This window comes from Vanacampus margaritifer, chromosome 10, assembly GCF_051991255.1.
Source record: "Vanacampus margaritifer isolate UIUO_Vmar chromosome 10, RoL_Vmar_1.0, whole genome shotgun sequence".
NCBI classification, from domain to species: domain Eukaryota; kingdom Metazoa; phylum Chordata; class Actinopteri; order Syngnathiformes; family Syngnathidae; genus Vanacampus; species Vanacampus margaritifer.
The window spans coordinates 15,761,095-15,779,594 of record NC_135441.1 but is presented as its reverse complement, the minus strand read 5'-3'; the positions used below and the strand labels follow the sequence as shown (position 1 = coordinate 15,779,594).

Below are 18,500 nucleotides of genomic sequence, written 5' to 3'. Positions count from 1 at the left end.
TTGTATATAATGTTCTAAAAATGTTGAAAACATTTAAAGTGAAATATGTGATTCAATAGTTCCTAAAGATATCAGCCGACACGCCTAAATATGCTATTTTTAATATTTAAGTTTTAATGGTCTTCGGATCATACTGCTTTTGCAGAGTCAACATAGACTTACTCAATTCACCACACGGGGTCGCTGGAGACCGTAGATTCGAATATGTTAATTTGTCAGCCCCTCATTCCTCCTACTCTGCCCTGCTTGGGGGAAAAAGAAATTGTCATCAGCCGGGAGTTCATGCGCAGAAAGCGCACGAAGACGAACGGCAACCAGCTCGCAACAGAAATGCTGCTTTTGATTAATTTATCTCACTGTGGATAAACGATAGACGGGAGTCCGTTTATTTTTCTGCATTGACGATGAGGATGCACCAACAAAGATACAATTTATGGATTTACTTTGCTTCGCTTCTTTGTATTTACGGCTCGTCCGCTTCGCAACTGTCCTACTCCATGAACGAGGAGGCGAACAAAGGCTTCGTGGTGGGCAACGTCGCTAAGGATTTAAATCTCAATGTGCAGGAGCTGGACACCAGAGATCTGCGTGTAGTTTCCAGCTACAGTAAAGAGTATTTCAGCGTGAATTTACAGAGTGGTAACCTATTTGTGAAGGAAAGAATAGACAGGGAGGAGCTTTGTCCAAAGGTAGCAAAATGTTCGTTAAAGATTCAAGCTGTGTTAAACAATCCGATGACGGCACATCGAATAGAAATCAACATTTTAGATATAAATGATAATTCACCTGCTTTTATAGAAAATGCTTACACTTTGGACATTTCTGAATCAGCTCTACCGGGAGAGCGGTATTTCCTCCCAGTGGCTGTGGACGCAGACATGGTCAGTAACTCGGTAAGGAGCTATAAATTGAGCAACAATGAACACTTTACACTGGATGTGCAGAGTGGAGGGGACCACGGTGTGTCTGCAGAATTAGTGCTGCAAAAATCTTTAGATCGAGAGAAACAATCTCTCATCACACTCACGCTTACCGCTGTCGACGGGGGCAAACCACCTAAATCAGGCTCGTTGCAAATACGTGTAAATGTGCTCGATGTCAATGACAACGTGCCCACGTTCAGCAAGTCGCTTTATAAAGTGCGTTTGAGTGAGGATGCCGCGGTGGGCTCAGTCGTGATTAATTTAAATGCAACGGATTTAGACAAAGGCATGAACAGTAAAATTGTGTATTCATTTAATAAACGAGGCAACAATGATCCATCAAACGTTTTTAATCTAAATCCAGAAACGGGAGAAATCACCGTGAAAGGTACTTTAGATTATGAAGAGACTCCTGCTTATGAAGTCAGAATTCAAGCAACGGATCAAGGCCCTGTTCCTCGTAGTGCAAATGCTAAACTACTCATAGAGATAACAGATGTGAATGACAATGCCCCCGAGATAACGGTGACGTCGCTGATGACGCCAGTAAAAGAAAATGCAGAATTGGGGACAATTGTCGCTTTGCTTACAGTAAGTGATAAGGATGGTGGGAATAATGGTGTAACCAACTGTAAGGTAGTAGGATCTGTTCCCTTTAAGCTGAAATCTAACTACAACAATGATTACTCTTTAGTAGTTGATGGAGCACTAGACAGAGAAAACATTTCTGTTTATAATGTCTCCATTATAGCCACAGATGAAGGAAGTCCACCTCTGTCCACTAGAAGAATCACTACTGTTCATATTTCTGATGTTAATGATAATGCACCTCGTTTTATGGAACCTAATATTAATGTGCATGTGAAAGAAAATAGCCCAGCTGGATATACTCTTTGTTCCATAAATGCAGTTGATCCTGACTTGGATGCAAATGCAAAAGTGTCATACACATTGTTAGATAACTATCCAATAAATATTCCAACTTCATCACTTCTTAACATCAACTCAGAGAGCGGAGATATAGTAAGTTTGCAATCTTTTGACTATGAGAAGTTGAAGACGTTTCAGTTCAAAGTTCAGGCCACAGACTCTGGTGTTCCTCCACTCAGCAGCAACGTGACTGTTAATGTTTTTATCCTGGATGAGAATGACAACAGTCCCGCCATTTTGGCTCCCTATTCCGAACATGGCTCCGTAAACAGTGAGAGCATCCCCTATTCTGCCGAAGCGGGATACTTTGTGGGGAAGATCCGGGCAGTAGATGCAGACTCTGGCTACAATGCACTGCTCTCCTATCACCTGTCTGAGCTCAAAGGCAGCAACAACCTCTTCCGGATCGGAACCAGCACCGGGGAGATTCGGACCAAGAGGCGAATGAGTGACAATGACCTGAAAAGTCACGCCTTGGTGGTTTTGGTGTGTGATAACGGAGAAGCCTCCCTGTCAGCTACTGTGTCTATTGATGTGGTGGTGCTTGAAAGCACATCTGACATCCACACTCAGTTCAGAAATGTGCCCATCAAGGAGGAGAGCTTCTCCGATTTACACTTGTATCTGCTCATCGCCATTGTGGCCGTGTCGCTCATCTTTCTGCTCAGCCTCATCGCTTTAGCGGCCTTCAAATGCCACAGACAGACAGACGGACCTTTCGACAGGTACAGCGCCCCAATGATCACCACCCACCCTGACGGGAGCTGGTCTTACTCCAAAGCTACTCAGCAGTACGACGTTTGCTTTAGCTCAGACACGCTCAAGAGTGATATGGTGGTTTTTCCCACGCCCTTTCCACCTGTAGAAGCAGAACTGATCAGTATTAATGGAGGAGACACCTTTACCAGGACTCAGACTTTACCTAACACTGAAAAGGTAGGCTGACATTTTGTATACATTTTTTTCATTTAGTTGACTGGTGGGCTCACTTTGGAATGCACAACAAGTCCACATGTATTAATGTTCAACTTTTTGTGAGAATGTGGTGGTAAAATTAAACATGTCTAACATGCACATTGAATAAGCTGTTTGCTTACAATGTATATAACCACGCATGAAGGAGGAATCATTACGTTTTGCTAGTTTGCAAAGTATGATGGACTGTAGTGCTTCTTCAATGCCTGGTTGTGTTGGTTTAAATAGCTGAATGCCTTTTCTATCATTTTTGCTCTATCTGGTCATCTATGTGGTGCTGAATTTATATTCTTTACTTCACATTGCCACTCACTTTTAGTTAGGTAGTGAACAAAAAAAAGTCTCCAATGCCACTGTCCATGGTGCTGAACTTCATGTTTGTGCTCTTTTGTGGGTTTCTCATGTCATGTGTCAGATAAAATAATTTGTCATTTTTGTATATTGTTTATCTAGTTCAGAGCTGAGGGTAGGTGGGCCTTATCTTTGCTTTTGGTTGAAATGTGGACCACCCCTAGGACTGGTCGTTAGTCAGTCACAGGGCACATGAAAACAGACAATAATTTGCTGTCAGTCATAGTCACACATGAGAGCCAGGAGGGACAAAATTTACACCATCACTGCCTCCAGGTTCAGTATTACATTTTTGTTATGACATTGTAATAGTAGCGTTAGTATTTTTGATAGAATTGAAACATATAATATTCTGTTTGTTTGATATATAGGAGCAACTATTTCATATGCAGAAATTAATACTTTTAACTGTATTGTTTTTCATATAATGTTCTAAAAATGTTGAAAAAACATTTTAAGTGAACTATATGATTCAATAGTTCATAGTGATACCAGCTGATATGCCTAAATATGCTATTTTTAATTTTTAATTTTATTTTGATGGTCTTGGGTCATTCTGCTTGTGCAGTGATTGTCAATATACACTTACTTAAATTCACCACACGGAGTCGCTGGAGACCGTAGATATGAATATGTTAATTCATTCGTCCTACTCCGCCCTGCATGGGGAAAAAGAAATCCACATCAGCCGGTAGTTCATGCGCAGAAGGTGCACGAAGACGCACCGCAACCTCGCAACAGAAATGCTGCTTTGGATTAATTTATCTCACTGTGGATAAATGATTGACGGGAGTCCGCTTATTTTCCTGCATTGACGATGAGGATGAGTCAACGAAGACATGGTTTTTGGATGTACTTTGCTTTGCTTCTTTGTATTTACGGCTCGTCCGCTTCGCAACTGTCCTACTCCATGAACGAGGAGGCGAACAAAGGCTTCGTGGTGGGCAACGTCGCTAAGGATTTAAATCTCAATGTGCAGGAGCTGGACACCAGAGATCTGCGTGTAGTTTCCAGCTACAGTAAAGAGTATTTCAGCGTGAATTTACAGAGCGGTAACCTATTTGTGAAGGAAAGAATAGACAGGGAGGAGCTTTGTCCGAATGTGGCGAAATGTTCGTTAAGGATTCAAGCTGTGTTAAACAATCCGATGACTGCACATCGAATTGAAATCAGCATTTTAGATATAAATGATAATTCACCTGCTTTTATAGAAAATGATTACACTTTGGATATTTCTGAATCAGCTTTACCGGGAGAGCGATACCTTCTTCCGGTGGCCGTGGACGCAGACATAGGCACTAACTCGGTGAGCAGCTATAAATTGAGCAACAATGAACATTTTACACTGGATGTGCAGAGTGTAGGCGACCACGGTGTGTCTGCAGAATTGGTGCTGCATAAATCTTTAGATCGAGAGAAACAATCTCTCATCACACTCACGCTCACCGCTGTCGACGGGGGTAAACCACCTAAATCAGGCTCGTTGCAAATACGCGTTAATGTGCTCGATGTTAATGACAACGTACCCACGTTTAGCAAGTCGCTTTATAAAGTGCGTCTGAATGAAGATGCCGCGCAGGGTTCGGTTGTGATTAAACTAAATGCAACAGATTTAGACGAAGGGATGAACAGTAAAATCACATATTCCTTAGTTAAGCGAGGTAACAATGATCCGTCAAATATTTTTGATCTAAATGCAGAAACGGGAGAAATCACCTTAAAAGGTACATTAGATTTTGAAAAGACTCCTGCTTATGAAGTCAGAATTCAAGCAATTGATCGCGGCCCTGTTCCCCGTAGTGCACATGCTAAACTGCTGATAGAGATAATAGATGTGAATGACAATGCCCCTGAAATAACTGTGACGTCTCTGATGACACCAGTAAAAGAAAACGCAGAATTGGGGACAATTGTAGCTTTGGTTACTGTAAGTGATAAGGATGGTGGGAACAACGGTGTAACCAACTGTAAGGTAGTTGGATCGGTTCCCTTTAAGCTCAAATTGAACTACAAAAATGATTATTCTTTAGTAGTTGATGGAGCACTAGATAGAGAAAACATTTCTGTTTATAATGTCTCCATTATAGCCACAGATGAAGGAAGTCCACCTCTGTCCACTAGAAGGATTATTACTGTTCATATTTCTGATGTTAATGATAATGCACCTCGTTTTATGGAACCTGTTATTAATGTGTATGTCAAAGAAAATAACCCAACTGGATATTCTCTTTGTTCCATAAATGCAGTTGATCCTGACTTGGATGCAAATGCAAAAGTGTCATACACATTGCTTGATAATTTTCCTAGAAATATTCCAATTTCGTCACTTCTTAACATCAACTCAGAGAGCGGAGATGTAGTCAGTTTGCAATCTTTTGACTATGAGAAGTTAAAGACGTTTCAGTTCAAAGTTCAGGCCACAGACTCTGGTGTTCCTCCACTCAGCAGCAATGTGACTGTCAACATTTTTATCTTGGATGAGAATGACAACAGTCCCGCCATTTTGGCTCCCTATTCCGAACACGGCTCCGTAAACAGTGAGAGCATCCCCTATTCTGCTGAAGCAGGATACTTTGTGGCAAAAATCAGGGCAGTAGATGCAGACTCTGGCTACAATGCACTGCTCTCCTATCACCTGTCTGAGCCCAAAGGCAGCAACAACCTCTTCCGGATCGGAACCAGCACCGGGGAGATTCGGACCAAGAGGCGAATGAGTGACAATGACCTGAAAAGTCACCCATTGGTGGTGTTGGTGTGTGATAACGGAGAAGCCTCCCTGTCAGCTACTGTGTCTATTGATGTGGTGGTGCTTGAAAGCACAGCCGACATCCACACTCAGTTCAGACACGTGCCCATCAAGGAGGAGAGCTTCTCCGATTTACACTTGTATCTGCTCATCGCCATTGTGGCCGTGTCGCTCATATTTCTACTCAGCCTCATCACTTTAGTGGCCTTCAAATGCCACAGACATTCAGACAGACCTTTTGACAGGTACAGCGCCCCAATGATCACCACCCACCCTGACGGGAGCTGGTCTTACTCCAAAGCTACTCAGCAGTACGATGTGTGCTTCAGCTCAGACACGCTCAAGAGTGATATGGTGGTTTTTCCCACGCCCTTTCCACCTGTAGAAGCAGAACTGATCAGTATTAATGGAGGCGACACCTTTACCAGGACTCAGACTTTACCTAATACGGAAAAGGTAGGCTTACAATTTGTATATTTTTTTATATATATGTTTAAATAACATCCAGGGTTAGTTGCATCATCAGCAATGGTTGAATTTACTCATTTAGTCTTGACATAGTAGTTGTGTGGTTTACATTACTTTCATCCGCGTGCAGCTGTCATGGGATCAATTTATACTCCAATACTCACTGACCAGTCATGGGTGGAGTCTGCTTTTTAATCTGCATTTAGTCAGCAGGGATAGGCTACAGACCTGAAAGATAAATTGTAAAGGAAAGGGATCCATGGCTCTGTCCTTGGTGCTGAATTATGTTTTAATGTGCAGTGTCAAAGCTTTCTTGATTTTCAAAGAACACCTGACACCATGCCCAAAGCAGTAGGCCTACTCCAATGTATTAAGTGCTCTCGAAGTGTATAAAAATTGTCATAGCAGTTACTGATTAAATAATGTGTCTGTTATACTCTATTATGTGGAACTTTACAACAATGTTTGGCTTTTTATTTGTAGTTGGTTGCTTTACCACAAGGATAAGGATTTCTCCATTTCCACAAAATAATTTGGGTTAAACTTTTTGGTGCTTTTGATCACATTTTGCCTTTATTTATAGTGATAAATCTATCTTCATGGTGACACTGCTGATTTGCATGATTACAATTTAAATATGCACTATAGGCCTATTATATTGTATCTTTTTTAACTAAATTATAATGCATTGTCTTTTATGATTCACAATTTCAAAATCAACTTCCCCATATTTTCACAATTTTATTTCTAAAGCATTATTTACTAGATTTTAATTTGGGTGGGGGTAGTTAATCATATTTAACAGATTTTACAATTTGATAGTTGCAGCTTTATTTTGTTTTGTCTTTTTCTCTCTCTCTTTATTAACGATGCAGAATACATAGTAGGCCTATTCTCTTCTAGGGAAATGTTAGTACCAAGTTTGAACGCTTGAGGTCGCATTAGACCACCACTTTGTATGAGCTCCCTATCTCAGCGGTTCGGTGCAACGTCATCACGCTGATCGCATTGTGTGCGCAGCCCATAAGAAAAAGATATTCCGAGGAGGATAGCTGACGGATTTTTGGACGCTCGAGCGTTGTTATGTGGATGAAACAATGTGTTTTTTTACGTGGGAATCGGTGGAAATAGCAATGGGTGGTGGACGTAAACATTCACGTCTCTGTTGGTTCTTTCTTTCCGTTTTATGGCACAACTGCGCCGCTCAGATTTCCTATTCTATTTCCGAAGAAGTGGACAAAGGAACAGTGGTGGGAAACCTTGCGAAGGATTTAAATATCAACGTGAAGGACCTGCAAACTCGGGACATGAGTGTCGTGTCTGCTTACAGTAAGGAATATTTCAAGGCCAATTTTCGAACGGGGGAGCTTTATGTTGCAGAGAGAGTAGACCGCGAGGAGCTGTGCCCAAATGTGATCAAATGCACCCTCAATTTAGAGGCCATACTGAGGAACCCGATGGCGCTGCATCGAATTGAAGTGGTGATAGATGATTTAAATGATAACGCACCTCGTTTTGTGGAGGAGTCGCATTCAATTAACGTGTCAGAATCCTCACCTACAGGCGAGCATTTTTTACTTCCACTAGCACTTGACGCTGATGCTGGAGGAAACTCGGTAAAGACTTACAAGTTGAGTACGAATGGATATTTTTCTCTAGATGTGCAGGGCGGTGGAGAGCAGAGTGTATCTGCCGAATTGGTGTTGCTAAAAGCCTTAGATAGAGAAAAACAAGCCACGATCAAATTAACACTTACAGCCATTGATGGGGGTAAGCCTTCTAAAACTGGCACGTTATTGTTGCATGTAAATGTTTTGGATGTTAATGATAACACACCTTCATTTAGTCAAGCACTGTATAAAGCTCGTGTGAAAGAAAATGCGCCACCCGGGTCTTTAGTGATTCAGTTAAGTGCAACAGATTTAGACGAAGGAGACAATGGGAAGCTAAGATTTGCTTTTGTTAAACGTGCACATTTTGACCCCGCCGACGTGTTCCTAATAGATGCAGACACGGGTGAGATCACTGTAAAAGGCCATTTGGATTATGAGGCACAAGCAGCGTATGATATTCATGTTCAGGCTACTGATAAAGGTTTGTTGCCTCGGAGAGCAAATTCAAAGCTACTGGTGGAAGTGCTTGACGTGAACGACAATGCTCCAGAAATTGTAGTGACGTCACTTATGAACCCTGTGAAAGAAGACGCTGAGATTGGAAGTGTCGTGGCTTTAGTGACAGTGACTGATATAGACGGAGGAAAAAATGGCAACACTCAATGTAAACTAAGTGGTTCTGCACCTTTTAAGCTTAAATCTAATTATAAAAACTATTATTCTCTAATTGTGGATGGCCCACTTGATAGGGAGGAATACTCTTTTTACAATGTCACTCTTGTAGCAAATGATGAGGGGAGCCCTCCTCTAGCTAGCACAAGCGTTGTTGCCATTCAAGTGGCTGATATTAATGATAATGCACCAAGTTTCTCTGAACCAATTATTAATATTTACGTCAAAGAAAACAGTCCTGTGGGAGCCAGTATCCACAGAATAACCACAATAGATTCGGATATGAACGAGAACGCAAGAGTGGCGTATGCATTATTGGGAGATGCAAATGACATTCCAATAACATCGGTGATGAATATTAATTCAGAGAGTGGAGATATAGTCAGTTTGCAATCTTTTGACTATGAGAAATTGAAGACCTTTCAGTTCAAAGTTCAGGCCACAGATTCTGGTGTTCCTCCACTCAGCAGCAACGCGACTGTTAATGTTTTTATCCTGGATGAAAATGACAACAGTCCCGCCATTTTGGCTCCCTATTCCGAACATGGCTCCGTAAACAGTGAGAGCATCCCCTATTCTGCCGAAGCGGGATACTTTGTGGCAAAAATCAGGGCAGTAGATGCAGACTCTGGCTACAATGCACTGCTCTCCTATCACCTGTCTGAGCCCAAAGGCAGCAACAACCTCTTCCGGATCGGAACCAGCACCGGGGAGATTCGGACCAAGAGGCGAATGAGTGACAATGACCTGAAAAGTCACCCCTTGGTGGTGTTGGTGTGTGATAACGGAGAAGGCTCTCTGTCAGCTACTGTGTCTATTGATGTGGTGGTGCTTGAAAGCACAGCTGACATCCACACTCAGTTCAGACATGTGCCCATCAAGGAGGAGAGCTTCTCCGATTTACACTTGTATCTGCTCATCGCCATTGTGGCCGTGTCGCTCATCTTTCTGCTCAGCCTCATCGCTTTAGTGGCCTTCAAATGCCACAGACAGACAGACGGACCTTTCGATAGGTACAGCGCCCCAATGATCACCACCCACCCTGACGGGAGCTGGTCTTACTCCAAAGCTACTCAGCAGTACGACGTGTGCTTCAGCTCAGACACACTCAAAAGTGACATGGTGGTTTTTCCCACGCCCTTTCCACCTATGGAAGCAGAACTGATCAGTATTAATGGAGGAGACACCTTTACCAGGACTCAGACCCTGCCTAACACTGAGAAGGTAATGTAGATAACAAACCTCACAAAGGTCTAGCCAATATATGTAGATTACAATGTTCATATATTTTTTCAAATCAGTCTGCTATCTTATAATATCTTTGTTTGGTATTAACTCATCAACAAACTGATATGAAATAATAAATTGTGATATTTCGGAGAGCAGTGATTCCCAATATGGGCGCTAAGGCACACTAATGTGCCATGAGAGATCATCGGGGTGGCGTGAAAAATTTTCACTAAGCTTTTCAGAGAACAATTTGATCACACATACTGTATGTGTTCATCTATCTATGCCGGTGATTTACAGTGTCTGGCAAAACAATGTTAATCACGTTTCCAGTTTTGCCTTATAACGGGTGGTACAATCAACCGTTGTAAATACCTGAAGTCACTCACACAACAGAGTAAGTCATGCTTGACTATATACCAGCTTTGTGTTCAATTAAACAGACCTATATTTCACACTGGGTTAGTCAAATAGTGAGTAAATTGAGAAAAGTATTCATATTTTTGTGACATTTTTGGTAAGTGTTCCGTGAGACTTTTCCAATGTAAAATTGGTGCTTTTCCTCAAAAAAGGTTGAGAAACATTGGGGAAGAGAATGCACAATTTAGGAAGGATCAACGTGTCCTAAGTAGCTGGTCAACTAAAACATAATTGTATAATAATAATTTCAATAGTATAGTTGGCAAAATTACACAGGTTTTTGATACTCTAACTTTAATGATAAATGTGGATTTGGTCTGTTTGCCGTTTTGACTTGACAATTTCTGACCACAAGATGTCACCCTCGGTCCACAGATGTCACCCCAAAACTGCTCCTCCCTTTTCTCTATATTGAGAAGTGTTATAGTGATTCTTTGTTCGCCATTACAAAGTCATCTTGGGGTGCTCTGACTCGGACGTCTTAAAATGTTACCGGTGCAATTCATTATTTCCGTGGCATCTGTCTAACGAGCCAGGAAAAGAATGAAAGTGGATGCCATTTTTCGTCTTTGGATATATTTTTCCTTCCCTTTGTTTCACGTATGGAGTGTGGCATCTGCACACATTGTTTATTCCGTGTCGGAAGAATCAAACCCTGGAACCACTGTGGGGAATTTAGCGAAGGACTTGCACCTCGATGGCCAGGATTTGGAATTGAGAGGTTTGCAAATATCAGGACCGAATGCCAGGTATTTGGAGGTGAATGCTAAAACGGGAATACTTGTGGTGAAGGACAGAATTGACCGAGAGGAGCTTTGCTCTCGCCACGAGAAGTGCTCTTTGGAAGTGGAAGCCATTGCAAACGCGCCGCTGAATCTTTATCGTTTTGAGGTTACAATTGTGGACATAAACGACAACACCCCGTATTTCCGACAACCTGAGCTTGTTTTGAACGTGTCCGAGTTAGCTTTTACTGGAGAACGATTTACTTTACCAAAAGCATTCGACGCAGATGTCGGCAGTAATTTCGTAAAAAGCTATAAACTGAGCCAAAATGAGCATTTTTCGTTGGATGTGCAGAATGCGGGTAAGCAATCCATGTCTGCCGAATTGGTGCTGCAAAAAGCGCTGGATCGCGAGAAACAGTCGGTAATTAAGTTCACGTTGACAGCTCTGGATGGAGGAAAACCTGTTAAATCGGGGACGTTGCAAGTCACAATTTATGTGCAGGATGTTAATGATAATATTCCAATATTCGACAACGCGTTGTACAAAGCCAGCGTGATTGAAAATTCTCCGCCTGGCACAAGTGTTCTGTCAGTGCATGCTCGTGATTTAGATGAGGACCATAACGGAGAAATTGTGTATTCTTTTATAAATCATGACGGCGATAACGACGTTGACAAATTTGCAATTGATTCAGTAACAGGGGAAATTACAGTAAACGGTGAATTAGATCACGAAAAGGGTAATGCTGTTGAAATTAGAGTGCAAGCAAAAGACAAGGGCTTGAATTCAAGAGCATCGCATTGTAAAATACTCATTGAAATCATCGATATTAATGATAACCCACCCAAAATATCAGTGACGTCATTAGTCGACGTGGTGAGGGAGGATGCGCCGCTCGACACAATGGTGGGACTCTTAACGGTGAAAGACAATGACACAGATAAAAACGGCGTTGTTAATGTTCAAATAATTGAGCCTGTACCGTTTAAAATAAAAAACACATACAAAAATCACTATTCTTTGGTTGTAGATGGTGCCCTGGACAGAGAGCAGGCTTCTAAATATAATATTACCATTACTGCATCTGATGAAGGGGTACCTTCGCTGACCAGTACAACTGTAATAACTGTGCATGTTTCTGATATCAATGACAATCTACCCCGCTTTGGTGAACCTGTAATTCATATTTTTGTTAAGGAAAACAGTCCCGCTGGCACAGTTATCTATACCTTAAGTGCAGATGATCCAGATGTGGGTGAAAATGCAAAAATATCCTTTTCACTTATGAATGTTAATCATAAAGATGATATAGTGAGATCAAATATTAATATCAACTCGGATAGTGGTGATATAGTGGCTTTGCAATCTTTTGACTATGAGAATTTAAAGACGTTTCAGTTCAAAGTTCAGGCCACAGATTCTGGTGTTCCTCCACTCAGCAGCAACGTGACTGTCAATGTGTTTATCCTGGATGAGAATGACAACCGTCCCACCGTTTTGGCTCCTTATTCTGAACATGGCTCTGTTAACAGTGAGAGCATCCCCTATTCTGCCGAAGCGGGATACTTTGTGGCAAAAATCAGGGCAGTAGATGCAGACTCTGGCTACAATGCACTGCTCTCCTATCACCTGTCTGAGCCCAAAGGCAGCAACAACCTCTTCCGGATCGGAACCAGCACCGGGGAGATTCGGACCAAGAGGCGAATGAGTGACAATGACCTGAAAAGTCACCCCTTGGTGGTGTTGGTGTGTGATAACGGAGAAGCCTCCCTGTCAGCTACTGTGTCTATTGATGCGGTGGTGCTTGAAAGCACATCTGACATCCACACTCAGTTCAGAAATGTGCCCATCAAGGAGGAGAGCTTCTCCGATTTACACTTGTATCTGCTCATCGCCATTGTGGCCGTGTCGCTCATCTTTCTGCTCAGCCTCATCGCTTTAGCGGCCTTCAAATGCCACAGACAGACAGACGGACCTTTCGACAGGTACAGCGCCCCAATGATCACCACCCACCCTGACGGGAGCTGGTCTTACTCCAAAGCTACTCAGCAGTACGACGTGTGCTTCAGCTCAGACACGCTCAAGAGTGACATGGTGGTTTTCCCCACGCCCTTTCCACCTGGAGAAGCAGAACTGATCAGTATTAATGGAGGAGACACCTTTACCAGGACTCAGACTTTACCTAATACAGAGAAGGTCAGTTCTAATGTCCTGCATTATGAGATATTCTTGTTGAGTTGAGTTTCCCATCCTGCATCTGTTGTGAGGAGATAGAAGCGCTGTCCATGGTGCTTACTGAGACTAGGCTCACATCTCATTTGACTAGCTGGGGTGCAGTTGAAAATGGTTTACCATTGTTGGGAAAGCTATACAAGCTATTTTTCATTAAATTTAGCTTCACTACATTAAATATACTCACCAGAGAAATGTAGCTAGCTAAGATACAATAAAATTTTAAAAGTAACTAAACTACATCATTTGGGTTGAGCCTTAAAAGAAAACCCTGTTCTCTGTAGTGGTACAGTTTGTGTATTTATGAATACTGTAAAATATTTGGACAATCTTGCTTCTTACTATCCTGCACTATCAAAATCTACTTCAGTGGCAGCTTATTATCAACATTTCAAAAATAAAAAATAAAAGCACTAAAATGATGCTTTATACTTACATATTTGGTTATTCTTTTCTGTTAAGTTGAACATTTCAAAGATATCAAACTAATATTTTAAATAGACCACAAGCATTTGTTTTGGTAGTAATCAGCACAAGTAATATGTCTAGGAAGCATAATTCAAACATATACTTTTTAACATCGTCTTTTATCTACTCATTCTATCTACCACTTGACTAAATTTCCCACTCTCAAATGCGCACACCATGTTGCTAGCTGTTGCTATGTTAGCTGTTGATGTTTGCTAAGTCTTAATGACTAGCATAGCTGGCTATTGTTATAGTAACTTTGTGACATACCAAATGTGTGCCATTAAATTTGTGCTGATTATATTGGTTTACTCCGGAACATATATGTCTTTTGTGAGGACTTAAAAGCCAGCATTAATTAGTTAAGGTATGACCATGGAGATTTTTAAGATTTACGCGGATGAGGATGTACGCAGATGTGACAGTTGTGTTTCCATAATCCATACCACTCCACACACTCCATCTAACATGGGTTTAAGCGGGAGGATAGTTATCTGTGACATTTTGACTGTGACTATTTGAGTTTGGAAACGGTGATATGATTACCCTACTGAGAGATGTAGTTAAGATGGTAGCGCCACTACTGCCTAACACTGTGTTTTGCGTATGGAACACAATTAAGTACAAATATGAAAGTACAATATGAGGACAAGTACCTTGAATGTATTTGTAAAACAAACAGCAGCCAAAGCACTGAGCAGCCATAACTCAGACATTTTTTATCATTCATGCATAGTATGTTCTTACTCTGTTCACATAATTTCTGTGGCCTATGCAAACAAATATGTATGATACAATATCTATAATGTGCCAAGCAGAATGTGAACTTTCTTGCAAATTCTAAGGGTGGTTACGTATAAATCGGCCGTAATAAAACTTCAGGATTTAAAATATCTAATGACAAAAATAGTAAATAAATCACAAATGTGACTCATATCAGGATGAGTAAGTACAAAGAAGCACACACTTAAAATTATTTATATAAACAATATTTTAGTTTGGTGTGCTTTTAATTCAATGCCTAGTGTCCATTCACATTGTTTGTGAAATGAGTTTCAAACTAACCAGAATAAATACATTTATTCGACACAATAAAACCAACAGCTGGCATAAAAATGCCACCTGACATTGGACTAGTTAGGTAGAGTAAATGTGCTTTACTACTGCAAGTGTGACAACAAATTCAATACACAATATACTTAAACATTGGGCATCTAAGTGCATTACTAACCCGTCCACCAATTATTCACCACTGTATGTACGATTATTGCCCTACAAACATCGTCCAAAACAATCGGCCAATTGGGCCAAATTATTTTCCCCTTAACATTATCATCTAAGAAAACCAAAGTTTCTGACGCTGTGAAAGTGCAGGAATGCACCATTTTGTTTGCGTAGCATTAGCAACTAGCAGTTGTGTAGCGTATGTCATTCTGGTTATTCTGTTGTCCCTAAGCTGTTTAATGACACCCCAGTTGGAGTTAACTGTAAAACTAAACACATGACGCTAAGAATTACATCCAATGTATATTTAAATACGAAGCATTCTTCATTTTAAAAACATTGCTAGTCTAGCGCTAATGCTAAAAACAAAAAGAGGATCCTATTTAAATGCTAACAGAAAGTTAGCATCAACTTCGGGAGTGTTTTTCCTTCAAATAACAAATATTCACACACAAATGCTATGGGAACACAGACCCACAGGTTAGATAACACTACGCAAAGGCACAGATTCTTACCAATGTGTGAAAAACGATCGCAACGTTCTTCTGTACTCACTTTAGGTGTGTACACCATGGATGGAATAAATTAATTTTATGCATTAAATAGGCTATGTATTTTTAAATAATCTGCAGATTAATCTGCAATCGTTATTTTTTTCTGCCCAAAATTGGTATCAGCATCGGCCTCCAAAAATGGATATTAGTCGGGCCCTATATTTTAGTCAAAAAGAGCATTATTATATTTTTGTAAAGATAGCCTTTGTTATTCAGCGCTCAGACTGGATTCATCTGATTGTGAAGATGTACCTAATGTTGTGGCCAGTGAGTCTATTTTGACAGTATAAGAATCAAATGTAGCCACTTTGCATTTTTAATTAGCCATTTTTGTATCATCACTATACTGAATTTTACTATCGGATGCAGAGCCATCCCTACTTTAACATATCCAGTTTAGGGAACATTTAATTTTTAGGCATTTTTTACTCAAATGAAATGTAAAAATAAGTATTTTGCCTTGAATTTAAATAATTAATATACATGTGTTTGTTTGGTTAATGAACTTTGACCTTTTTTCTCCTGCGGCTTGCGTCCCCATTTCTCCTGATGCTCAACATGCAGATATTATTCACCTAAACCTAGCTTCTTCCTCTCCCTTTCCTAGCGCATGCTCCACTTTCCCATCCCCCTCTCTTTCACTGCCGATTTCTGAGGAGGAGAGCAGCTGAGGGAACTAACAGGGAATTAATGTCCATCGCCGCAGACATGTGTGCTATCAGCCCCGGAGTGTTGCAAACATGATCTAATATATATTCATTAGCATTCTTAATGTGTACACTGCACAGCACAGGCAGCGTTGCTGCAGTCAGTCTTGGCACGTACAGCATATCTCAAGATATCTCTTATTCACTGTGGTAATGTTGTTTCTTTATTTCTAAATGTTCTCTTTACTATAATAGAATAACGACTACATAGTTCAGTTCAGCACTGTGACGCGGCGAATCTGTGATGCTGTGAGTCACTCAGACGACATGACCTCATTTCAGGGAGTGGTCCAGCACAAACAAGCGTGGTCCGATGTGACTGTCGAAGCTCTCTTGCTTGTGTGAGGGAGATTTGACCGAGGCTTTGTGTGCTTACACGCAGCCAAGCCATCGTGTGTGTGGACAAGTGGGTCATCTTGTGATTTAAAGATGGCTGCAGCGGGCTGATGCATTCTTTTTTTCCTTTCCAATATACCCTCCCTATGTTGTGCGTCCCCAACAATGCCTGGAGCCCTTTCCCTGCATGAAAGTGCTTCAGTGCCTGTTCTGCACGCCGCAGCTCTCTGTGAATATGAGTAGAGATGGCTGGGGGGAGGGGTAGGTAATTTTCCGCTCCCCGCTGCTGCTACTGCAGCTTCAGCACCGACCACGCTATCAGTTGGGCTCAGCCTTCTACTCTGCGCCTGGGCGGGGCGGACGACACCTAATGTCAGTCAGTGTGGCAGGGCAGGGCAAGTGTGTGGCCTGTGTGGCTGAGGCGAATGAGGAGAGGTGATGTTGTTGTTTTTCCCCCCAGAACATTATGCACTTTCATCATGCTTGGGACAACGTCTCTAAATAATCAGTCAGTTGATCTGCGAGTGTGTTTTGGGTATTCTGATGTCCATGAGAAAATGGTGGCACCTTAAGAAAGCTTTCTAGCTCACTCAATGCTGCAGAATGTATTCAATTATTCATTCTTCAATACATTATCCTACATGAGGCAAAGTGGTTCGCAGTGGCTCTGATCAATTGTACTTACTGCAGTAGTTTTTCTTGAGCACAAAAAGCATCATGTTGATGTGAATATTTGACTTGAGTTGTGTCACTTTTAGAGGGGGTGATTTGTAAAATGAAGTAGCAACCATCTGATGTTTTTGTCTGTCATCTCTTATCCGTATCACTTCCTGTTTTTCTTCCCTTACAAGGGCGTGTCCTTTGTGCAAGTGAGGCAGAGGCTGCTGTCCGTGGTTACCATGGAGACTGCGCTCAGCCTTAATGAAATGATGTACTCTGTTTCCTAGGAGCTGCCTGGATGCACCCGCCTCCACTCAGGCGTCCTTTTGAGCGTGTGCAGTAGATGTGAGCTCAAATGAAAACAGGCTGACATTGTAAAGACATGGAAGTGTGTAGTTTCATCATGAGCAGAAATGCCAAATCACCAGAATATGAATTAAATGGAGACTGTAAAAGCGGACGGGAAAATAGCGGATTTTAGAGGCAAAAAATAAAGCAGCAGCAGCAGTTTGAGAAAAATAGCTTCTGAGGACAAGATAGGGGGGGGGGAAGCATAAAATAGATGCCTTGTGGGAAAATCTTCCAATTGGTCACAGCTAAAAGAGTGAATTTATCACCCCACTTGTTTCTCTACCATTTCCCCCAGCATGTCCTTCTTACGTTGCTCCCTTCCCGCCTGGGAGTGGCGTCGGGATGTTGTTTTTTGTCATTAGATTAGCTTTGTCATGCTCGCAACCTCAGCTTCCATCCTCGTCGCGTATGGCGAGGATAAAACAGCCAAGGCATCCAAAAAGGGAAATGTCCAAAGCCTGCCTGCATTTCCTGATAGCTTTGTTCAGCGTCTCTGATTTATGCACACAGAATGAATCGTGAAGGCACTGTTTAACCCCAGAAGGAGAGATTTGTGCTCCTTTTCGTTTTCTCTCTCTCCGTGCCCTTTATTTTTGAAAGCAAGGTCCACAAGGGATGAGCACAAACAAGCACGAACCAGAGAAATGTTTCTTCTACACTTTGTCCACCTGTGTAAAGGGATTAACATGGGACTGGTATTGGAAAATGTTCAAATGTGTTATTTGGGACAAAATGATGCAAGTTACACACTGCTTTATACTAAATAATGTATTCTGTAATGAATGCATTGATCTTTAAATTTGAGATTGGCCTTTGGCAATTATTCCTCTGTTGATTGTTGGTATATACTTATACAAATTGTATTATTATTATTGGTGCTGATACTGTAGTTCTGTACTTACACTCGTAAT

The 18,500-nt window shown here is 41.4% G+C and overlaps 1 protein-coding gene across 27 annotated transcripts in view; it reads left to right on the top strand.

The window, feature by feature from the left end:
* LOC144058707 (protocadherin alpha-C2-like) overlaps positions 1-18,500 on the top strand; it is a 155,013-nt gene that overhangs the window by 113,716 nt on the left and 22,797 nt on the right. The window contains exon 2 of one of the 27 annotated variants that reach the window (XR_013295462.1): positions 2,719-2,789. The exons of 22 other annotated variants lie outside the window; for them this stretch is intronic. Coding sequence is in view for 4 of the 5 variants with exons in the window: in XM_077577144.1 (XP_077433270.1) it covers positions 7,491-9,902 (2,412 nt within the window). In the remaining variant the exon portion in view is untranslated. Of the gene's footprint in view, positions 1-276; positions 2,790-4,147; positions 6,382-7,355; positions 9,903-10,787; positions 13,254-18,500 lie in introns of those variants that run through there. 4 more of the 27 variants (XM_077577152.1, XM_077577171.1, XM_077577144.1 and 1 more) reach the window with 4 other exon arrangements.